Genomic DNA, 25,896 nt, shown 5'->3' on the forward strand with positions numbered 1-25,896 from the left:
ATGAACAACAGGACAGGGCTTGTGAGGAGTCCTTTTGAATAACCACAATACTATTTGGCGGATCCATGGCTATTCAAACTACTGGCTCTCTACATGTTCTTCCTGATCTGCACTGGCTTCCCCATTAATGCGCTGACATTGTTGGTCACAGCTCAGAACAAGAAGCTACGGCAACCTCTCAACTTTATCCTGGTTAACTTGGCTGTGGCTGGACTGATCATGGTCTGCTTTGGATTCACAGTCATCTTTTACACTTCCCTCGTGGGCTATTTCTCCTTGGGACCAATGGGTTGTGCTATTGAAGGATTTGTGGCTACAGTTGGAGGTGAAGTTAAGAAAAATGGTTTATTTGTTATTATAACACATGCAGATTGTCTAGCTTGTTTATCTAATAACAATTCTTTGAGAGATGAAGTTGTAAGACTAAATTAGCTCTAAGCTGGTGTAACAGATGGCAAGATTTGGAGCTTTTCATGACAACTTCTGCTCTTTTTTTTACCAACAGGTCAAGTGTCTCTGTGGTCTCTTGTGGTTCTAGCTATTGAGAGATACATTGTGGTCTGCAAACCCATGGGCAGCTTCAAATTTACAGCCACCCACGCTGCAGCAGGTTGTGCATTCACCTGGATCATGGCTTGCTCCTGTGCTATTCCTCCCCTGGTTGGGTGGTCAAGGTAATGGACTAATTCCCCAAAATGGATCACATGACCCTGTCCACATCAGGGGTGGCAGAATGGAGAATGGAGAAAACCTTTATTGAAACTCTTCTAGATTTTTGTTTTCATGTGTGCAACCTGGCTCTTATTGTAGTCTTGTCCATTCTGCCTGTTAAATCTGGAAACGTTTTACTTACCAACTTAATTGACGTGGTGATGTTACTAGAATCCAATAGGGCTACTAACCTTTACCTCAAAGTTGGGGTGTGTTTACTTCAAAAACTGGGTAAGTTAATTGCTTTATAACAGAGGATTGTTAACAGCCGGTCTTGTCATGTGACTGCTCATGTGGCTTGCTCTGCTGGCTTCTGTTCTGGTGATGAAGGAAGACACTGGATCTTGGTGACTTAACCACAGAACTTAAAACCAACAAAATAGCAACCTCAGCTGTCCTCAGTATTGTGTGACAAAACAAAACAAACAAAAATGTGAAAGGAAATTTGTGACCATGGATATCGACTTCAGTCTTCAAACCAGCTCAAACAAAACATCCAGTTTTACTTATTTAATTGAAAACAATGCAAGTGTAAACAAAATGACCAAATATATGACTTATAATGTATTGATTTAATGAACTGGAGTATTGGAGGAAATGGTTTGGCAGTTGCATTATGGCTATATGATGGCTTGAATTGTAGAAACACTCACCAGCCACTTTATTAGGTACACCTGTTCACCTGCTCATCAACACAAATATCTAATCAGCCAATCACATGGCAACAACTCAATACATTAAGGAATGTAGAAATGGGCAAGATCACCTGCTCAAGTTAAAACCGAGCATCAGAACGAGGAAGAAAACTGATCTAAGTGACTTTGAACACCTTGCACCGGCACCTTGTTGCATCTATGTCACAAACAGTTAAGGCAGTTCTTAACGCAAAAGTGGCCGATGATTCGAAGCTCAATATCTGCAAGCACCAGTCGGGTCAGCATTGATATGTGTGTAAAAATATGGATGCTTTGTGACTGTGGAGATGGGTGTGACCAGGTTCAGTATTACTGGCATGTCTTTTATAAATCCAATTTGGCCACTAATTACTTTGCTATTACAGCCAATCATCAATGAATGAAACTCTTGTTCATACAATGAAATGAGATCAGTTTTCTCCCTTTTAGATTATTAATTTATTTGAGCCATTGCTTCCAACAAAAGCTATTGATTATTTTAGTATTTTGTGGGGCAGTTTGAAATCATTCCTCCATTAATTTGTATTTACTGAAAAAAAAAATAGTAATGGACTGCTTATATAGCGCTTTTCTACTCTTATCGATTACACTGTAAGCCACATTCACCCATTCACACACACAGTCATACAGAACTTACATCTATACGTAGAGCACTTCTACTATTCACACATAGACTGATGGAACACCCATCAGAGGAAAGTTGGGTGTTCAGTATCTTGCCCAAGGACACTTCGGCACATGGACTGAACCATCTGATTAGTGGATGACCCGTTCTACTTCCTGAGCCAACGTTGCCCCACTAATAAGTGCTGTTACTAGTAAGTAGCAGTTATTTGTATTTCTTAAAAAGGTGGCACAGGAAAAAGTTACATGTTGTCTTAGACGTAATAATTTTATCCAGCGTCGTTTTGTGCTCAAACCTGACAGGAGACATGCACAACTGCACAGGATTTTCTAATAATCAGATAACAAGTACATAACAAACATAGTGGTAAGCGGAAGCACTTTTTAATGATGGATATGCAGCACAGACTTTATTCAGTGAGATGACAATGCAGCAGAAATGAAGCTTCTTCAGACCTTAAAAGAGTAACATGCTTATATCACTGTTACAAAAAAATCAATCATTAACAATTGATTTTCAAAATTTCTTACAATGACCAACAACAATCCTAAAGATGTTAAAAGGATACCTACCACAGCACAAATTTTCTGGCAAAATGCAGTTGACAAATGTATATTTCCTCCCAGTATATATTGTCATATCACCCACCCTGACACAGCAGTGTTATTTATTACTTTCAGGGCATCTGGATAAACAAGTAAGCAAACAAAAAAAAAAAACGCAATACAAAATATTCATTATGCCACTAAATATGACATTATATGCCATCAGTGTTGTGTCAGTGGCAAAATAGTACATTCCCTTGTAATATCCCTTGTAATATTACTCAATGAGCAATGAGAATAAATATGGGGACAAACATGTATAGAAAGAGTTAGACATTAATATTACAAGAAGATTACCACTACCTTGAGAATACAGTAAAAGGAGTACAGCAGATATTGACTGTCACTTACCCTGACCCTAATAAGAGGCTAAAAATAGAAATGTCAATGAAATAGCATCAGTAGTAAGAATAGGTTCAGTCATTTCTGGAGCTGAATACCGCTACCTGAGTGACGCAAAATACATTAGCGTATAAAAGTCCCCTCAGTCCCCGTAGTGTAAAATTTCACAGAAAGACTATTATGTGGGAAACGTAATGAATACCCAAAATAACTACATTATACACAGTAAAGACCACGTACATAAAAAGGATGTACTATGGATGCAACATCAAAATTAGATCCTCTGCTGTGCCACATGCGGGGGCTGTTGATCTAGTCCTACACAGCAGTCACTGAGTCTGTTCAATTCACTTATCTTCCCTTCTTCTAGGGTTTACACACAGTGGTAAAGTGTGCTTTGTTTTAGTGGGTATTCTGTTGACATTACAGCACCCATTTTTTACATAAACAGATTGTTGACGTGCTGTTGTTACATATCCTTGTGTAATTATACAGTAATTCTGGAGCTTTCTTAGTGGGTATACAGTGTATACCTGTGTATCACATAGATTACACCACTGATTACACAGCTCCTGAAGAAGAAAAAAAAGGAAAAATTAGCCTTAACTCTGGACATTTCAACTTCTCTCCTCTGGTGGGCACTACAGATCATTGTTTACCACACTAACCAGACTAAGGAACTGCTTCAACGGGGGTTAGAGTCTGAACAGTTAAATCAGCCATGTTACTATACTATGTTGTAACATTTACACTTTGTGATATATACACTATCACAAAATATTTTCATTATATGCCATAATGTAATACGTACAGAAGAAGGCCAGCAGACTGCAGAGATCTACATGTTGTCCCTGCACTCCTAAAAAAAGAGAAATAATTGATTAGAGTAATAAAACACCATATTTTAATTCAAGTCCATGTGCTTGGAAAACAAACACACTATGACACTTTCCTCCTGTAAGTAAAAAGAAAGTAGAGACCATTTTGTGGTGTGATCACACCAGCCTCAACATCCTTCAACATGTTGATGTTCTGACCCATAAGTACTCGGTAGTCATTACTACAATATTGTATGAGTTCTAAGTACTAATGGGTTGGACCACACCCATCTTGAAACTGGGCCTTCATTTTGATCCTAACTACACATCTGTAAGGTTTCGAGATTGTATCTTGCATGGTTGTGATGCTATTGCATTTACAAAATCTGTCCACAGACATAGATAACCTACTAACTCAAACCTGCTAAACGCAATTCCCACTGCAGTAGGACTATATTTCGTCATAATGAAACACACACATGCATGCATGAACCCAGACACCCAGACACCCACACACACACACAGACTCACAAACAATACCAGCCACATTGTTGTAACTGATTAACATGCAAATTCTTTCTTCGGTCAATTCTCACCACCACCATCATGTAACCTCATTGTTTGGTCACTGTTAGTTTATCGCCCTGCCAGTGAACATAAGGCCAGTGAGACTTGTAACACTCTGGTGTTCTTATCCCTGCTCTTTTCCTTGTTAACTGGATTAACTTGATCTGGCTTTACCACACTCCTCTTTGTCTCAGTGCTGTCATGATCAGGTGACCCCAGTGACATGATCCTAAGCTGTCTCCTGTTGGTGATAGTGCCCTCTACGGACCAGATACAGAAGGATGTGACAGTGATGACGAACATTTGGTCATTCAGTTAAGCTCAGAACAACGTGAGAAACAAAAGCTTCTCTGAGTTTCCGTAAATCCCTTTGAAGGTCCTGTTGAACAAAATGGCTCAATGTATTTAAAGCTGCTATTTCATATTAATAAAAACTTTTGAGGTTGCACCTTTATAGTAGTGGATGCCAATAATTATGGCCTTATGTTTGAAATCAACTCAATATGTCAGCCCTTTTTCATGCATGCATTTATTTATCTATGCTATTTATATATATGTATATATATGTATACAATGTTTACAGTTCATGATGACCATCTCAACAAGTGACAAAAAAGAATTTTACATTGTATATAGTTGCTCATTTTGAAAATACAGTACAAAATGTGTTCCCAGTGATGTAAAAAATAAACAAATAAATAAATATTGTGGCATTTGAAACATGTTGTTTAAGGTTGTTATGTAGATTCGTTGATGCCAAATAGCTCAAACATCTCAGGGATATCTGTGCCTCAGAGAGTCAAAATGAGCATCCATATACATGTGTTCACAGATCTCACCCTTATTTGCATTGATTTTGAATTCACATTCATTTCCAACATCCTTCAAACAAAAGGTGAAAAAATTCAGTTCATGAGTTTGTTCCTGGGGCCATTCATCACTGGTCAGACAGTTCAGATGTCCCTGAACTTCACTCAGCCCACATTGAGGGTTATTCCAGATCAAAGAGACAGAAAAAAGGAAAACGTTCAGGTCAATAAGAATGTCTCTATATTTAAGACACAGAGGACACTTCTGTCTTGCTGGTAGAAACTGAGGTCTCATCCTCCACCATGCCACCCATTCCAATAGTGCTCAGCATGCAGTTACGGAACTGAAAAAGAACAAAAAAGATGTTAAAATAACAAGCTTGTTCATCGTGGTGGTGTTAAATACTTAAAACTACAGGTAAGACCATTTTCATAGCAACCAACCTGTTTGTTCATCAGCACATAGATAAGAGGGTTGTACAAGGCTGAGCTCTTTGCAAAGAAGGCAGGGATGGATGCAGTCAGGGCAGTGAAGGCAGCTCCCTTGTTCAGGAAGATCCAACCAGCGAAAGTAGCATATGGTACCCAAGCTACCAGGAAGCCAAAGACCATCAAGACACACATGCGTGTCACTTCCCTTTCAGCCTTCTGTGTTGACTCTGACTCCTGCTGCTGGGCTGCAGCCTGAAATGTTTGAGACCAAAAAACATCATCAGAATTCACAGAACAGACAGTTTTGCTGAGCTTTAAATGAAAAGCAACTATGCTTCTCCAAGATGTGGCTATAAGCTAAACATCTCATGAATTTAAATTTTACTCACAGCTTTGACTGTCAGCACAAGGCTTCCATAAGTGAAGAAGATGACAGAGACAGGAATGAAGAAGTGGACAACAAACATGTAGATAACAAATGATTCATTGTTGAAGCCTGGGGCCAGAGTGTAGTAGTCAGGTCCACAGGAGCACTGCATGCCCTCAGGTATGTACCTGTATGAGATTGAAGAACAACCATTTTGTAGATAATAAAGATTCTATTCACCTTTACTGTCATTTTCTTAACATTAATGGTTTTTTTGAGTGGTTTAGAACTGTGAATTAACCTGGACCAGCCGAAAAGTGGGGGTCCAGCACATGCAAGAGCCATGACCCAGGTGAAAAGGACTCCAATTCCTGCATGAGTTCCAGTGAACTTGAAGCTTCCCATGGGTTTGCAGACAACAATGTATCTCTCAACAGCCAGGACAACCAGAGACCACAGAGAAACTTCACCTGTAGAGAGAAAAAATGGCACCTTTCAGGTTAACTTGCAAGAATTTCATGCAACTATGGCAGGAAACACTGAGGTGAAATTTAAGTACTATGAAAGAGAGTGGTTGACATTTTACCTCCCAGTGTGGCCATGAATCCCTCAACATCACAGAAAAGGGCTCCAAGAATGAAGTAGCCATAAAAAGCAGAGGTGATGGTGATGGTGAATCCGAAGCAGCACATGATGAGTCCGGCCACAGCCAGGTTGACCAGGATGTAGTTCAGAGGCTGCTGGAGTTTTTTGTTCTGAAACGTTACCAGCAATGTCAGGGCATTGATGGGAGTTCCGGTGCAGATCAGGAAAAACATGTAGAAAGCTAGAAGTTTGAACATGATGGGGTTCACCAAGTAATATTGTGGGTATTCAAAAGGACTTCTCACATTCCCAGTCCTGTTGGACATGGGAATGTAGAAGTTCTTGCCCTCTGTGCCATTGGGCTCGATTCCTCCTTCCCACACCATTTTCGGTTGTCAGCCGTTCTGTTGAGCTTCTTCACTAAAGAACTCAAGAGTGCTGATGGACACGAGAATCAGAGTTGCTCAGTGCGATTTTTATACCTCAACACTAACCCTATTGTCAAATTGGCAAAATGAGATTACAGGATTGTGAGGTAGTACAGAAGGTAAAAGAGGCCTATAATCGATCCTAAAACCCCGGATAGAGAGGACAAGACCGAATGTAATCCAGAGGAATTCTCTTAATCTCAATTAATGAATAGGAATTAAGTTCAGTCAACATCAGTGTTCTCATGTGACCTCATGTGATGAGCCAAAAAGAAAAACCTCACTCATTAACAGTCTTCTTTCTACCTTCATTTCAATAATACAGAGAGCTAGTTGGGAGAACTCGGGTTTTAAAATTTATTTTATTTTAATGATTTTATTTAAATACACCGCGTTCAATGTTAGTATATAGTATGTTAGTGTGTTTATACTAGGCCAGACCAACAATCAAGCATCTATCAGCATCCGTTTCCAAATGAAGGAACTGCAGGTGTCATCCTGATCAGATTAACCTCAGTGCGTCACCTGTATGACCTGGTTGTGATGTAGCAAAAGCTTACTGTCACGGGATGGAAAGAAAATGTCTTATCTAATTTGTTATCTTCCTTATGCCTTAGCAAAACAATTAGTGGCCAAGAACATCCGTATCAAATAATGCCTTTTGTTTACTTGACGAGCAATCTACGGAAGTCAAAGCAAGGGCTGAAAACAGAGAATGAGTAACCCAACTATCATATTTAGTCACATTCAAAGTCAAAATACTGACGTGCTAATTTTAGCTATAGCTATCAACTGCATTAAGCTTTTAAATGACTAAGACTTTCCTAAATGGCAGAAAATTCAACTGGAGAAAGTCTCACAATGAATTCTACTTCCTTGAGAGGGATAACATTATGGCATTTGCCAACATTTTGACACTTTGTGGCAGAATAAAAATTGTGACAAACCTTACTCAATTGAGGTTGCCTTATCAATGCAGCTCTGGACATCTGTGACAAAAAGCTGAGCAGGTTGTCGTGACGCTGTGTCTTTGTGGTGACAGAGACTGTTTGGTGAATGTGCTCCAAGGTTGAAATCCAGAAAAATTAAATGCAAGCTGCAAAAACAGCCCAAGCCCTTTTGCAAGATCCTGCTCTGTCAGTTAATTTTTAAATCTTAGAAATCTCTTAGAAATCTTAATCCCTGTAAATAATGGCATTCTCTGAAAATGCTGTAATCATGTTTTTTTTTTTCTCCCAGATTGCATTGCAGTTTACAGTATGGCACTGTATGACACTATTACAGCAGAATATTGTTCAGATTTCGCTGTAAATTTACATCAAAGGTTTACAGTGTAGCTAGCAGTCCAAAATAGGAAATGATGCATATCTTTGAAAAAATTACAGGTACTGACACAAAAACTAAAGTAAGACTTTGGCATATCACTCTTAGGCTCTGCACAAAATTTGTGTCAATTAACCAGTAGGTGGTGTAGAAAGTTTATATCTCATAATTTAAATCTCATAATTCAATCATAAAAAAAAAAAATGTGGTGTTTGTCATCAATGGTCACTCCTGAGTAAACCCCAAAAATTTGGTAATGATTGATGGAAGTGGGCATGGCTTACCACAAAAAGTCCTCCATATTTCACCTTCAAAACTTCAAAAATTCAAAATAAATTAGCCATATGTCCTACAGACTTGAATTATTTTTGCTTGTTACTCACTGAATTGTAACAAAAATTTTTCGAGTCAGTTCTGAAGTCCCTCACTCTACTCTTTTCAGAGTATGCAAAATCAGTAAACATCTATATCTCCAAAAGTCTTCATTGAAATGGCACCAACATTGACACACACATTCTCTAGATAGTAGATATGAAGTGTTTCAAATTATGTTCTGATAGATCAAACGGTAAATCCATGATGATATTGAAGACCTGTAATCTGTATTGTACGTTCAACATTTTCTATTTCATCTCATTTTTAACCAAACTTCACCAAGATATTTGACAAAACACTTGAGCACAAGACTTTCATGTGTGATTTATTTTCAAAATTTTATATACAGTCGAATTTTTTCAAAAAGTCACATTTTCAGGAGAGGTATTTGGTGCATGTTTGCTACTAGGTGGTACTTTTGACAAAGGTTGAGCACTCAGAAACTAGATCAATATATACAGCCTGATGGCAGTGGGGACAAAGGATCTCCCAAGCTTCTCAGTCCTGTGGTGCAGACAGATGAGATGTTAGCTGCAGCTGTAGGTGTTTCTCTGACAGGGCCTGTGAAGGAAATTTTCTTCACTTTCAGTGTTTCTCTTGTTTTCCTAGGCCTCACTCACACTCTGAGAGTTCAGGCCGTAACAACCTTCACTGTTTCACTGTTTAGCTTCTGTTGTGATGTTTTGTATTTGTATCTACATGGAGCCACTGTTATCCTCCATAGGTTGGGTACCCAAGGTCTTATAGATAAGGAGGTAGAAGGAAAGCATAAACTTACGAGATATTATTGCTAAGTAGGTGAAATGACAAGAAACATCTGATATTAATTAGGTAATTAGGTAACATTTGACAATGTGGATTTTGGTGTCCAATAGCATCTTCACACATGAATATTTAGACTATAGTTTGGCCTTATTTGGAGTAAGGTGTGGTAAATGTTGAAACTGTGTGAGACCTGGAAAATATATACTAATTGTCAGACAAGTCAACTACAGAAATTGGTGTGGCACTACTATGATTCACTTGCTGTCTTTGTACTGCTCATCACTTTCTCCACAGTGTGTAAGTTTACAATAAATACATCTGCCTGAGACATCTGAACTCCTGTCTTCTTCAGCTCAAAAAGAATTTCCATCACAGGGTTGTGCACAGACATTTTGAGGGCAGGTGATTAAGATGACAAGAAGGGAGCATTATGCTGCCATTTTTACCTCTCAATCTCGCAATGCAGCAAGATGAGATTTTGGTTGCTTCTGTAGCTGCTTTTCTGTTCTGCTAGAATGTTGTGGAAAGGATGATTGGAGTTGTCCATAATGGCTGCATCTGTGTCATTTATGCTGCGTGCCTAGCGGATTGCACATAAAAAAGGACATTCTCCACCACCGAGCTATAAAACATATTAAGCATTTCGACAAATATATTCAGTCCAGTTTATTCTCCAGGTACACACCTAATTAGTTGTTGGCCTTGGATATATGGGAGTTATTTGGTACATATTCGCCACTAGGGGGCAGTCTTTCAGGATTTTTCAGAAACCTTGCCAAGTACAAGGTGTGGAACCTGTTATTACTTGAGTTTGACACTCTTAATGCTGAAGGATTGTTTCTCACAGTTTTTAATGGTGGAAATGCTTATTCAAGTGTGTAACTTTGCAGTGGTGAGCAGTAACAAAGTACATTTACTTGAGTTCTGTACCTTAATAATTTTTTTTCAGTATCTATACTTTATTTGAATATAATTTTTATCGGAAACTTGTGACTTCTACTCCACTACTCTTAAAAGACAAATATTTTACTTTGACTCCACTACATTCCTAAGTACACATTATTTTGAGAGGGGCTTTTATTCTGTGGAATTAATTTTATTTATTTATTTTTTTAGAAATATGATAGACCATACGCAACACAGGAGAAAAAGCAATCGCACTCAACTTGCACACTGTCAGTCATGTTGTGCTTGCTGCATTGTTGTTCAACACTGCTGTTCAGCTCAGTTTGAACTTGGTGGTGTCCTGACAATGGCTACATTAGCTAAACATCAGGCTGCAGATTTCTCACTAAAGCACCACATCCTTATCTTAAGTCATTTTAAAATTAAAGCTTACTTTTGTTAATATTTGCTTTGTTTACCACAGCCAAACTTTATCACGGTCTACAAAAAAAAAAAAAAAAAAGGAAAACAAGAATTTCAACAGCTTATGTCATTGATTCAGTTGTGTTTTATGGTAAGGTATGGTTTTAGTTTCTTGTTATTATGTTATGTAAATGTGGAGCAATACAACAATATGAATAAGTTGAATAACTTCCCCTTGTATTAGAGTAATATTTGACTGTAATGTTAAGAATTTTGAAGAATGGATTTTTTTAATGTAGTACAAACTTTCCACCTCCAGTGATAAATGTTGCAGACTCTATTTAGCGAGTAATGAATCCATAAGAATACATTCATGGTATCTGTTTACATGTGAACAATAGTTGAACATTTACAATTTTGGATCAAAGTCTTTTATGTAAATGTGATCAATTAATCTTATTTTCAGTTGTTGGTGAGGTAACAATTTGACTGTAACCTTAAGCATTATCATTAAAATCACCCATTACTAAATTATTAAGAACAGTATTCAAGTTGTTTTTAAATAGGCTAATTTTGTATGATGGTGGCACTATGGAAAATTATGGCTTCCAAGTCACTACAAGGCAAATCGAGAACATTACAATTAATTTGGCTTTTGTGATAGCTGCCAACATCACGATGAAAACTGCCATGTTACTATATGATTGCGATCTCGCTTTATGGTTAAATGTCCATCCTCGCATTGCAATGTTATTCTCTGGCGTATTGTGTTGCAGCCATATTTCTGTAATACAAATTATGTCAGCATCCATTATCCTGTGATCATGTTTGAAGTCTGTTAGGTGTACAGTAGATCAGAACCTTGAATGCTATGCAAACAGATTTTCAGAGACCTTTCTGGTCTTGTTAAAGGAGGCTCAACATATTTTTTGCACTGCATTTTTTGCTGTTTTTTATCAATATCTTTTTTTGAATACATAGCAGCAGCTTTGAAATCTTGAATAATAAGATTTCCTAAAGATGTCACTCAACTTAAACCAACATATGCTCAGCCAGACACCACTGCTTTGTCTAAAGTTAAACCTTGCAATTTATGTACTGTGCAAGCCCGGGCTAGATGCAATAGAAATTGTCATCTAATTCCACAACTGTTTGTAACTTTATTCTCATTAGTGCCTATTTTTACTTTTTTAGTTTTGAACAATTAAATAATTTATTCAAAAGTAATTCTAGAATTGAATCAAAATTAAATTTAAACTGAAAAAACTTTTCCTACACTTATTTTTCATTTTAATTCATTCAACTTGAACTTTCAGTTTCAAATTTTAGCTTGTCAATTACATAACTATTGGCCCTGATTTGGCTCCATACAACTCTCACTACTAAAGTTGACATAATTTACCAAAATAATCTTCAACCTATAATAGTCTTATTTCATGAGAAAACACGCAAAGTGACATCATGTCTGCCTAAAAAGTTATAAAAATTGCAGAGTTGGTCTACAAACACACTCTGGAGAACAAAGACTCAAACTCATAAACTCAAAGAACTACGAATCAACATAAAACACAAATAATTTCAACACAATTAAAACAACAACCAACCAGCTTCTGACTTATCTACTGTGACTAAAATACTTAAACAACAGCATTTCAAAAACATAAACCAAACAGAAATATAATAACAACTTACAAATTTATATACCTGAAGTATTACTGCACCAAAAGAAAACAAAAAAAAACAAAACAAAAACAATAACAATAACTCAACAAAATTAATTGCAAAATTACAAAAATACAAATAAAACCAATTCAACACAAAACATAATCATAGCCCTAACCCACTGACCACAGTAAAACTTAAACAACGATTCACATCTGAAGCACACAAGTGAAGCTGCTAGCTGCAGCTTTAGGTGCTTCTGGAGCAGGGTCATGCACAGACATTTTGAGGGCAGGTGCTTAAGCAAAGAAAAACGGAGTCCACTCCTAATTATTAAATAAAGTTCCTAACATATTTATTCATTTCAATACAGTAAACTTACAGATGTCTAATAGTCAACGGATTTCAACAAAATTATCAATTCACACAGACACAAGGCTCTTTTGCATTCATTATTCTACATTTATCACAAGAACAGGCAACAACAGAGAAACGATACCACACTGTGGGTGTTTTCACATGCAGCATCTTACAGTGCCTGAGTCTCTCCACCACAGTCCGGAGTGAATCCAGACTCCTGCCAAGCACAGACCCAGCCTTTTTAACCAGCTTGTTCAGTCTCCTTGTGTTCTTGTGTGACACACTGCTGCCCCAGCAGACTGCAGCATAGAAGAGGACACTCTCCACCACTGACTTATAAGACATATGTAGCGTTTCACAATGTACATTAAAAGGCTTGAGCATATGTGTATCCTGATGCTCTTTGGCTTCCTTGTAGCTTGGACACCATATGTCACTTTAGCTGGCTGGATTTTCTTGAACAAGGGAGCTGCTTTCTCTGCCCTGACTGCAGCTATCCCTGCCTTCTTTGCAAAGAGCTCAGCCTTGTACAACCCTGTGATCTACATGCTGATGAACAAACAGGTTGGTTAAGTATATTTTCTAGTTTCTAGAATTTGCTATTTCTTCTTTATTCAATCCTGAACTGTGCATATACTTAGTTTCTGAATTTGCTCTCTTTGCTCTCCTTTTCAGATCCATAACTGCATGCTGAGCACTATTGGAATGGGCGGCATGGTGGAGGATGAGACCTCAGTTTCTACCAGCAAGACAGAAGTGTCCTCTGTGTCTTAATCTCGATGACATCTTCAAATTTATGGACATTTTTTTACTGATTGCTTCCAGATTTTAAAAGATCCCATTTAAAAAAATCTTGAACTTTTGCCAAATGGATTTATGGATATAATGAACGGAGTCTGGACAAAAACACACCAAGGAATTCTATCTCATCTGTTAATATGTATAAATGAAGAGGGTATGGAAATGCATTTTCTGTGGAGGTTACCTTGTACAGCATTTGTATGTGTGTGTGTGTGTGTGCATGTAAGAGCACATGTTTACTGATCTACCAGTGGCATTAATTTTATGTACTTTATGAAAAAGAAGAAAAAATAACTATTGCATGGAGTAGATAATAAATGCATGCATGAAAAGACATGCTGTTGTGTTCATTTAAGTCTGTACTTTATATGCCCGATTGTTGTCATATGTTGTTTAAACCAACATAGAAATTAATATATTTGAGGTACAGAACATTTTTTAACTCAGTTACCAGCCTTTGACACTTTTTTGACACATAATATTGTTGGTTGATTACAAAATCTTGATATTCAGCTTAGTTTTCCCAGTTGGCTACAGCAAATGTCTCAAAGGTTTCCACAATCTGTGCAACATACAACAACCTCCACTCTCAGCCCCTGCATTTGAATAAAACCTATCAAAAAAACGTTAACAGGAGCAGAAATTGAGACACTTCGAAAAACTATGAATTCCTTTTGAACAAAGTCTAAAAATGTGAAACCTTAATGGTCAGCTATTCATGAAATTCTCATTACATCCATCTGAAGCTACATAGAAATTTTTTTGTGTAAATACTCAAAGCTGTCTGTGTGTGTGTGTCAATGAGGCACTTCTGAAGAGATGTGGATATGTCACCATTTTATAATACCTCATTGTAATCCCTTGTGAATCCTGTAGAGCGGCCATAAGAGCAGAATGCATTCAAAGAACTGCTGCTCCACCAATTAGTCCCGGTAGATTTACAGCACTTATTTATTTTTGGTAACATGAATGCAATTTTTAAAACAACAGTGAATTCCTGAGATATGAAAATGAGAATGTGACCTAGAGTTTAATTGTATGAAAGCTCTGAACACTTTATTAGATACAGATTTAATTGTTTGCATTTCTTTTGGCACACTAGAAAACACAGAAAAAGAGTCATATTTATTTCATTTTAAGTTGCTGAAATGACCTCACAGAAGGGAATGTATCAATTCATCTCTAGGTAAAGATATGACTTATATAATCATATATTCTAGAGATCCTATGTCCATGATAACTGAGAATCTTCACAGTCAATGCAACATACAGCACTATTTTAGATCACAGCCTAGCTGCAATTCTTGCATATTTTTCCAGTAGATGAATCATGACATGAGCGATGACGTGAGTCTCGGTGAATAAGAGTGTTTTCTTCTACCTTCAAATGCAGATGCAAGTTTTTTTTTATTCACAGGTTTAAATGTTAAGTTGACCTCATCTGAAGTTGTCCACATTGTAGATTAACTACCTGTCTATGTTATTAAATTTCATATGACAGGTAATGAGCACTCCTCCACAGACTGTATACTTCTGAGAATTGTGTATGTTATTAAAATGTGGAATAACGAAATCCACTGACAGGTGAAATTCTAGTTCAAAAGTTCTGTTGTGGTTTGCAATGAATATGTTCTTTCTCTTCTCACAGTTAAAGAGAACAAGTGAAGAAAGGAGGTTTATGTGGCGATGTAGTAAGACACTGTTAATACTGTTAAGCAGGTCACTGTGACGAAGAGCGCTTCGTCACCTGGCTTGTAAATATGGCACCATGCACTTTTGACTGTTAGGGGTACGGAAACACATGGACTTCAGTAATTGCACAAGCACTTTAATAGGAGCAATAGGACTTTATTGAAGATTTGCACAATACATATGATAACATTACATTTTTCACATGTGTATGGCTAGACTTTGCACTATTGATGAAATATTTGTCTCCATATTTATTGTTTTTTTTAATTTTGATTGGATGGCAGGTGCTGTGTAGGCCACACAGCTCCACCTGAAAGAGAGGGACATGGGAGTAAATATGCAGCCATGTTTTAATGAATAAAACAATGAGCTTCGAGTTAAGCCAAAAGAAATGTAATGGTTGATGTAATGTGTAGTATGTGTGATAAGTGTATGAAGGTGCAATGAGGGAGCATAAAGTATGTTAACTAGTCTCTTTGTCTTCAGGGTGTTCAGGCAAAAGGCTTCCCCAGACAACAGACACCATGTTCTATAGTTCCGGGGGTAACCAAGTGTAAATTGGTGTGGGGTGGTTTGGATGTGTGTATTTTATTGTGGTAAATGTAATGTGGTTTAATGGGGTTTTGTTTCATTGTTAGTGGACAAAATGAATATGTATTTAGGGGTGTAAGGATGTGTGTGTGTATAATTATACAAAAAGAAAAGAGTGTGTTAATATGTGAGCAGGCAGTGGATCTGTGTGAGTGGAGTCTCCCGAGGTCATTAGCTGAAACACAGTATAAAAAGGCACCATTTTAACAACTTGTGTGTTGCTGGTCTGATGCTGGGTGATGCTTGCTCCTGAAGATGGATGAATAAAAGGCCTCATCTGTTACACATGCCAAACCTGCCTGTGAGTCATTTTATCGCTGTATCGTCCAACCATAATTGTGGTCCATCTTACAGTCACATCATCTGAGGGAATCCTGTAGACCGCTGACAACTCATGTATATTTGGTGTGATGTTATACTACCCCCTTGAGGCCAAAGTCATTATTAATAACTTTGACATTACACTGTATCTGAAGGGCAGCATGCCACAGTGATTGGCTTTAGACAATGCAAATGCAAGCAAGAACTGACTTACACATAATTCCTGCTCAAATGGTATAAACTGTGGCATATTTGAAAGTAAAAGTCCTAAAAGCAAATGCAACTAGACAATTTAAAAATCCAAAGTAGCAGGATCCTCTGCTGGAGAGCCTTCAGTTTCAGTATTAAGACAGGTGGATGATGCCCCCTGCAGGTATTCACAAAGAAGTGAAAATGTCCAATATTTCCACACTGTGCACCATGTGTAAACCAAAATCACAACATTTTTATGTTGTGCAGGGCATACAGACATAACTAACAATAAATGTTACATACCAGTCTATAACATGTTACAGCTCAGAGGGGATTAATTACATGTAAATACACCCTTCTTCTATATCCAAAAGGCCATCTATCTCATGATGTAGCCCTTTATTTCCTGCTGATAACCTGACCCTAATTATCATGCTGTGGGCACACACACTGTAATTTTCTTCAAAGAGCCTGCTATGGACACCTGCATGTGCTTAGTCTCTCTGTCAGGGGGCCGGCAGAGACGAGAGTCGTCTCTCTCTGTTCTAATTACTTGGATCAGATAGGAGGAGCTGCATACAGAGGTCTTAATAACAAACTTGGCATGAACTGAATATATTTCAAGGCTGTGGGGAAGCCTGGAAGAGGGCAACAGTTCTGCTGGCTGCAATCTGCAGTGAATAACCATCCATGATAAGCTTTACTGATGAGATACTGTATTGATATTTTTAATATTATTATCAATATTGTTGTTCCCATTGTTGGGGTATTATGACACATAAATCACTGCCAGTAACCACCAAGATATGCCTTTGTGGAAATTAGCAAATGTTAGCTTATACTACGACAGGAAGGTGATCCCTTTTTCAGGGCAGACAAACATGCATAGGTGTCAAATGGTTGTGTGTTGCCATATTATTTCCGTTACTCAGATACTGGTGGTAGCACTCCTCATGAATTGAACATTATGTGTAAAATTGGTGGAGTGTCCCTTTAAATGAATGCCTAACAGAAGGTTTATTGACAGTCATCAGCACTAATGGTCATGGACACAGTTTTCATTAAATGAAATATTTACTTTCCCTTTGGTAAAGTAAAGAAATGGCAGATTTCTTACGATGAGACATTACAAAAATAAAGTAAAGATTTGTTCAAGGTTCCACAACTGTTCATTCAAAGTTAAGTTAATCAGCAGCTTTAATTCACATATTGTGAATAATTGAATTTAATGTTTAATGTTTCTGACCTTTTTTTTTTTGAAGTCTGATTAACCCATGTGTACAGACCTAACTTTTCATCAACAGTTTCCAAACACTTGAGGTTGTATAGAGTGGTAAGAGGTTTTAGGTATTAGTATTATGTTAACTCTCTTAGACAGGATTAAACTGACACCCTGAGAGATTATCCCTTTGGCCTTTGGAGTTGAGATAATCCTGATACACAGTATGAAACATGCTTTAATGTCTGTGCTGGTATCTCCATGACAGTGAATAATCATTAGTAATTCCCTATACAGACTTTCCACATTTTTTTTCAGTATTTCCTGACTTTCAGTCTTCTCTGCTCTGTTTCTTCTCTCATATAAAAGACTAGACACTCACGGATTTCATCATATAAGAAAAACCATGGTAACAACAGCTTCACAGTGCATATGCTCACTTTGATATCAGTTACTAAAAACAGTATCATTGAAGAAGTTTTCCAAGCAAGACTTGAGACACACTTAAAGTAAAACAACAAACTAAATTTCATACCTGAAATTAATTCAACAACATCTGAAATCACTGGACTTATTTTGAACTGCATTTTTTAAAAATTATATTCATTTGTGAAATTATAGCTTTAATGTAGTGCAGAGGACTGGAGATGGAATATATGCAACAAAAGCACTTTGATATATTCTACATCCAGATTAGTTTAGTATGGAACACAGAATTCTTCCACTTTGACAAAAGTATAACAAAATGTGACTATGCATGAATTTAAAAGAATATGCACACAAAATAATTACAAAAACTAATAACATATTTAATGTTCCACTGAAAAAGCATCCAGTTTCCATTTGAAATCAATATCCATTTTAAAAAGAAAGGACAAACAAAGATGCTGGAGTGACATATTGATTATAATATCAGGAATGACAAAGGGAATAAAAGATACAATCGAACATTAAATATTTATAGAGCACATTGATTAGTTATATTTTATCACTTATACTGCACATATTTTCCCATCAAACATACAGTAGACTATAGATCAAAATACGTAATGCTTTTTCATAAAAAAAAAAAAACATTTCACCAAATAAGGGAAAAAGGAAAAATTATCCATTTACAGGTAAAAAAAAAATGTACACGTAATTTTAACATGTAATTAATAGCAGTTTGTATTGTGGCATACTTCAACACAATCTCTAAACATGGAAAATGTAATGCAGTAATAGGCCATCACAGCTAAAGTTTGCTGTGATATTATATGTTGTCTTTTAATCATGTTGCAACAACTGTGCTGCTGTTGGCATAATAACTTCTGGCATAATTAATAGTCACACAAGAAGCTTTTTGAACACGTGTTGTTATTTGTTGTATATCATGCAAACACTGAACACTACAAATCTGTTGAGAAAAGTCTGAAAATTTAAATTAAGATAAGAAAATTAATCAAACAACAACAACTTCTTTCTTTGTTGCATACAGCAACTACTGATAATGTCTTGTTTTATCATGTTACAGCATCATGTCCAGGTGTAGTTATTTGTCAGGGTGTATTGCATTTATTCTCTGTGTTACTAACGGAAAGTAATGCTATTGTACATTACATTTAACATTGTTCCTGTATAAGTATTATATTTATTCCCTTATATTGGTAAATACTGATCTATAATATGTATCATTATTTTCATCCTTGAAATAATTAATGTTCTCAATGGCAAAACCATGTTGGACTAGCACTGATACACAAAAAACATACCAACAAAAAAGATTACATGATTAATACTATATATGTCAAATACTTTTCATTTTATATTCAGCTTATGATCAGGTTGGAAATGACAACAGCACATATCTAATTCTGTTCATTGTGTAGTCATAGAGCATCATCAGGCACCAAGTCAAAATCACATCTCATTGACAAATATCATCGGCCCTTGAGAAGCCACTTTGTTCTCCATGTCATGAGTTACAGGTTTACCAAGATATGTCTGTGGTAAGCTAAAGCCTACATGTGACTGGTTGAGGCTAGCTTGCCTGTGAACCTGCTGACCAAAATCCTCCTTTGACCGTTTCAAACTGTCTTGTCTGGAGGATTGTGGACCAAAACTCTCCTCTGGCTGGTCGAAGCTGCTCTCGCTGTAGAGCCGCTGTCGCATTTCACTAGACCGTTTTCCAGAAGCACCCCTGGTCGGGTATCTCTGACCTGTCTTGTACCAGCCTGTCTCTTTGAAGACAAACCAAATATTTCCAACCCAGAGGACCACGTTAACAAAACCAAAAACCTGAAGAAAGGAGAGGGGCAGGAGTAAATGACTTGCTTTATCCAGTTTTGTTTCAGTGTTTCCTTTGTTGACTCAATACTTACCACAGATGTATTAAGACGCGACCAGAGAGGCTCCTGGGTGGCTGTACATTTGTTTTCCTGAGCTCTGCAGGCTGAGATGAGCAGAAGCACCTGTGTTGGGTTTGTGGCTGTTTTGATATCAGTAAGAGTTTTGGCCCAGCAACAACTGCTGACCAGCCACATGAAGGAGAAGATGACTGTAACAAGAAAATCCTGCTCATGACAGAAGAATAGAAAAGAGATAAAGGGAGAAAGTCACACACAGGATAGAGCAGTCAGTCAGTCAGGTCCATGTATTTCATGTCATACAAACAACATTCTCACACGTCATTGTACCTTATCAAAACTAAGGACAAAAAATAAGAGGAGGAGGTACAAACTCACTCACCACAAGTGGCCCTCTGTTGTTCTTCAGGTACTTGTTCTGGTAGAAGACATAGACAATAGTTGCCAGCAGAGAGTACAGGAAAGCAAAAACACCCACAGTCACGAAAAACTGAGCAGCTGAAGAGAAGTCGCCATCCAGGATAATAATCTCTTCTCTTTTCGCCTCGCACAAGGGAGCTTTAAAATGCACTTGCTGTAATCTACAAGACAGAAAGAGGAGGTTTACAGTGAATGAAAAAAACAGGTTGTAAAGTGACATGTGACTGACTCTGTAGCAAACATGTCCCTTGTTACTTGTCACTAGCTGCCCATTGTTCACTGGCACTTTGAGAGCACTTTCATTAAGCAAGCCAGAGGCTAAAAAAAGGAAGGTTCAAAAAAACAACAGAGAAATACAAAAGAAAGAACTTCTTTGAATTTGATGTGGCATAGAAAGGGAAGATCTTACAAGACTCACAAAGAAGCTGCCAGTGCAGAAAGACAAGCAGTTCTGCAACTTCTCTTTTTTAAGGAAGTATAACGGCATCAGGACGGAAAAAAAGTTTTCAACTCACTTTCAGACAGTGGCAAAGGGAGGAATTGTCACTATGAGAGGACCAGGGTCAAATCCATTTGGTAGAGAGAGCTCCTTTCATCATATAGACATTGAGCATTAAAAAAACAATCATTCCCAGGGTTTTCATGATCATTTTATTGTTGTTTTGTGATTGATAAAGTACTGAGGCAGATAGTGCTGGGATTTTTTATGTATTTTGTTTCAGCGTTAGTGTTTATTTATTTATTTTTTTAATTCTATTTTACTCATTTATTTATTATGTACAATTTATGCTTTCAGCAACAGTAGACTGGGAATGGCATGCTATAAAAGTTATAGCCAGATCCAGACAGGGGACATAAGGAGGATTTGCTCACGCTGTAGCTGGTAGCAGTATTATGCTATATATTAAAATATAATCTATAGTCTAATATATGTTTTATAGTCAAACCAGGTAAAACAATGACTTTAAATACCTGATCTATTAACACAATGCCAGTCAATCACATTCAGTCTCATGTATATCACATATCACATGTGTTGACAATTGCCCAGGACGCTCGCTCGTACCTGCCAACAGAGCACGAGCAACAGGATGCTGAGTCACCAGTGTCACTAATCATAACAGTTTTCTGAATGTTATATGTAGTTCTGTATTTCCTCAAATAACAGTTGGGGCCTTTATGTACCTCAGCTGCAGAGGACAACAGGCCTTTTTTGAGTTAGGCTTTTATTAGAGCCAGGCCTCTATTTCCAATTCCCTCTGTTTGATAAGTATATTTAGCAGGAAGCCTTGTTTTGATTTTCTCCTGTTTGCCCAGCCTGTACATGGGGGCAGACTTGTATTTGCTCCTGCTCACCACACCCCCAGCGATTAGGAGACCCAGCTTTTAACTGACTGGTTGAATAAGACCGTGACAATCGACATTGTTTTGCCAAAGTTGAGCATAAATTTGATTGTGCTTCTTATATCATTGCAATAAATGAAGCAAAACTGCCAGACATGTATCTAAATACAGCTAAAATACCCCATTCAAGAGTCATTCCCCCATTTTGTCAGAAACTTTGCGGATTAATTGATATCTCTGAATCTAAACCCATACTGTGCGGCACTTGAAACACATAAGACACTGAATTGTGTTTGGTACAATTGTAATTCCATTTATAGAGAGGTTTCCACTGAACTAACAAACAAAAGACTGGTGTCAGGCCAGCTGAACTGTTAATTAGACACTTGGCCATCACTCAGAGACTCTGAAGCATGGAGCATGGGGGTGGTCGATCACACTGTTGCACTGCTGCATCACAATACCACCTAGTTCACAACCACAACCACATCCACAGCGCACATTAATCATTCAAATGAAATGGTAATCATTTCCTTTCCTTTTATAATCCATTCCTCACATCCAGTGAAGTGGTATCAAATGTGTGAAATTTTTAAAGATTCTTGTACAATAAGAGTAAAACAAGTTTGATCATTGTTTATTTATGTTTATATTTTCTGTTGCTGAGTCAAACTCATAAACACTTTTCTTTTGCTCAACGTTTTTATTTTTGTGTATTTGTATGAGAAATTTCCAACTGAAATAAAATTTAATTAATAAGATTATGGATGACTGCATTCTGTATTTCCGCTGTGGATACTAAAACGAAATAATTTTTTTCATAGCCCTGTAGAAAAATTGCTTCACTTAAAATAGCATCAAATCTATTTGGCAAATAGAGTCACTGTTTTTTCATCCTCCAGAAAGTCGTGTTTGTAAGTGTGAGTCGGTGAGATGGTGATGGTGAGATGGTGCAGAACATGCAGGTCTTCAGAAGCAAAAACGAAACAAGACACCATTTTCTCATCAGCTTATCAGTTGACCTCTAAGAAATTACATCAAGTTGCAGGTACATGCTGCAAAGAAAGATGTGGTGGTAAATCGCTGTAATATCACTGAGACCACCTGAGTTTAAGTCTTGACTGAAAGGACTTCAGGTACAGTTTCATCAAATGATGCAGTGAAACGTTTTATACTCTTGGATCTGAATTTGAGCCATTTTAATACTCAGCTGTCCAGCTTCCTGATCCTAAATCGGGCAAACTCCAAGAGAGAATAGCTCCTCTCTACTGAGCCTGACAACATGATGAAGTAAAAGTATGCAATTTTTAAATCTTCTTTTTCTGCCTGACCACTTTCCTGAAATTTAGACAGATGATTACTAGGGACATGTCTGGCTAGGTTGAAAACGTACTTTTAGGGTGTCTGATAAAATCTTCACTCCTTGTTAGTCATATAAAGTTCTTTTAATCAAACTGTCAAAGATTAAAAATATAACATAAACACAGAATTATTTTTATAATTAACATTTGTTCTTTATCTATATTCAAAAAATGTTAATTATCTAATAAGATCAAAAGTCAAAAGTAAAAATCCTTTATATAATGTTGAGTTTTTTTGCTGGATTTGCTGTTTTAAAGGTTCAGGCATTTGAAACAAGAGGTTAACATAATGTCAAAGAAAGCAACAGTTACTTCACCTGAACGGATAACCAAAGTCAATGTTGATGCTGAGGTTACTCTGTTTCCTGTCTGCACAGTCCACTTTAACCTGGAGATGACCATTGTATCCTCCACATGTTGCAAAAGCACAGATGGCAAAAATCTATGAAAAAAAAAGACAAAAATGAGTCACTGATTGCCATCTACATCAACTGATAATTCACTCATTTACTTGATCCAGTGTCAGTACTGCAAGTGGCATTCTACATAGTGCATAGATATCAATAAATTACAGGACAGATTATTAAGATTTATAACTGGTTTGAAAGCAAAACCTGAATAATTTAAAGGTCGGAAGACAACTAACAGAGCTGCTTACTGTGCACTGGAGGGTGGCCACAGCAGTACAGCGCAATTCAATAAACAACTCTGAAGTCTCTCAATCTTTTTGTCTATATAGCTGCTATACCATAAATCTGAATATCACTCACTTATAGATTATCAATTTTAGAGAGATTTATTCTGTGTCAACTACTATTAATAGCTTTTCTTTACTTTTGAACATGTGCTACATGTTGCAATGACTGTAACGATGGCTAAACCAGACATTTCATGAAGTCCTCCTATAATCAGCAAATCATAAAATGATTAAATTCATTAGAAATACCGTCAAGATCACACTTGTCATTGTTATTCAACATGCATTAAAGGGAAATTGAGCAGGGTCCACCCAAAACAACTGAATAAATGAAAAGAACAATGACGACACCAGAGAAATAAAACTTACCGGAGCAAATATAACCATACACATTTAAAAATCACAGAGCTCAAGTCCAAGTCCTCACAGTGTCAACAGCTTTTGTTTCCAGGCTGAAATACCACTGATTTAGAAAGGAAAGAGAAAAGAATGACTCTTTCAGCAGGGGGGGAGGGCTGACAGGAGATATCTTCCCCAGGGAGGAGTCTGAGATCTTCTGTAACCCTACATTTATTGCAAAACACCGCAACAAACTGCATCAATTACCTACATCAAGTAAATGTACAGAATATTGTTTATATTGTATTGTTGTATTGTTCTGAATCGCACATCCCCTTTGTGTCTGCACAATTGTTATTCTTAGTGCATCCCAACATTGCTCTTAAAATATAATTTTCTAAATAAAGCTCCATTAGGAACATGAAACAAATGGAAATATCTGGGACTGAATTTTCAGCATATCAATCATTTCCTTTCCAAGTTGATGTTAATACCGGAAACCTTTGAACTTGTGTTACATGTACCATATAGTGCCATTTTAGGCTGATCTGATTTTGTGCATTTACATATTTTATCACAAGGCTACTTAGGGGGTCATCATAATCACAGAAATATGGCAAACTGACTGCCTTTGATCTGGTTTGCTGTCGGTTAAAAATGCAGAAAAGTCAGTGGGAAAACTTTTTGGCAAAAAATAAATTGCTTCTCTGTTTTCCTGAACTCATGGATGGTTTTGTAGGTGTATGATAATGTAAGGTAATAAATCTAATTTACTTGAATATAGCCTACATCTAAACAAGTCATTTCCTTACCAATATCTGTGTTGCCATGGTAACTAAAGTGTCTTGTTTGCATATGTGTTAAAATAAAAAAGTAGTTCGAGAGCTAAGCAGGATACCTCTGGGTGCCAAAGATTCTTGCTATGGGCCAGCCATAAATACCATATGACTTCCAATAATACAGTTTATATCTGTGTGGTAACATGTAGTTGGTTCTACAAACCAACATTCTCTGCTGTGATACTAGCATTGATGTATTTAATTATTGATGATTTTAAATATATATGCAGCTGCGGGGTGATAAAATATAATACAGGAGTGTAGATTACACATGAATTCGGTTTGATGAATACTTACTGATGATGAGGCCATTTGTACTGGTATAAAAAGGATTCTGCTGACCTCTTTTGGTTAAAATCTCAATTACAGATTTATTCTTGTACACATTACTGAATGAAATAAAAAGTGCACCGCAACTTGGATTTTAGGTATAATAATTAGGAAGCAATATTGCAGGCTGGTCTAATTTTGTGGATCTGGACAATAATTTATTCTCACACTATGTTTAGACGTGAAAGATAGATATTGGTCTTATAACATTGGTGAATGTTTCATAGTTGGTTGGTTTCATCATCTTTTCTTCTTTTATATGAAAGTTTTAATGAATCCAATACATTAATTTTAATCAACAACTGGACCGCACATGATGATACTTTGCATTGAAAATATTACCAACACTTTTTGTGGGGCACTTTTAAAAGTTAAGTCAATGTTTTTTCTTTGAGAGACTAAGTAAAGTATGCAAAGATCTAATGTATGTATTAGAATGGGATAAAAGCATAAAACTAAATGGCACTCAGAAGACCCCATAAGTCTGCCAAAGAAGTCATAGATCTCAAACACATATATATGTCTGATTTTTTTTTTTTACAACCAGATCCACACCAATGTTGAAAATATATTCCTGGACCCACCCCTTTAACCGGATCTGCGCCAAAATTTCATGGGTTCTTACCTG

The 25,896-nt window shown here is 37.0% G+C and overlaps 2 protein-coding genes and 1 pseudogene across 2 annotated transcripts; 1 reads left to right on the forward strand and 2 right to left on the reverse strand.

Annotated features, from left to right (window-relative positions):
- On the forward strand, nt 1–14,114 carry LOC139631402 (green-sensitive opsin-like; annotated as a pseudogene).
- LOC139630199 (green-sensitive opsin-like) lies at nt 4,877–7,013 on the reverse strand. Its single transcript, XM_071493391.1, has 5 exons — nt 6,558–7,013; nt 6,273–6,441; nt 5,994–6,159; nt 5,617–5,856; nt 4,877–5,516 (listed from the first exon to the last, which is right to left on the reverse strand). The coding sequence occupies exons 1-5, from the start codon at nt 6,940–6,942 to the stop codon at nt 5,418–5,420; spliced, it is 1,059 nt and encodes a 352-aa protein (XP_071349492.1). The 5' UTR covers nt 6,943–7,013; the 3' UTR covers nt 4,877–5,417.
- A 5,244-nt stretch (nt 14,115–19,358) lies between the features above and the next one.
- Nucleotides 19,359–24,265, reverse strand: synprb (synaptoporin b). The gene is made up of 5 exons (XM_071494211.1): nt 24,130–24,265; nt 23,381–23,505; nt 20,321–20,519; nt 19,954–20,145; nt 19,359–19,870 (listed from the first exon to the last, which is right to left on the reverse strand). Exons 1-5 carry the CDS (start codon nt 24,151–24,153, stop codon nt 19,493–19,495), a joined length of 918 nt encoding a protein of 305 aa, XP_071350312.1. The 5' UTR covers nt 24,154–24,265; the 3' UTR covers nt 19,359–19,492.
- Nucleotides 24,266–25,896: the final 1,631 nt, after the last annotated feature.

The sequence above is a fragment of the Trachinotus anak genome, unplaced genomic scaffold, assembly GCF_046630095.1.
Source record: "Trachinotus anak isolate AG129_WGS33_773 ecotype Australia unplaced genomic scaffold, CSIRO_AGI_Tana_v1 ptg000013l, whole genome shotgun sequence".
Classification (NCBI taxonomy): Eukaryota; Metazoa; Chordata; class Actinopteri; order Carangiformes; family Carangidae; genus Trachinotus; species Trachinotus anak.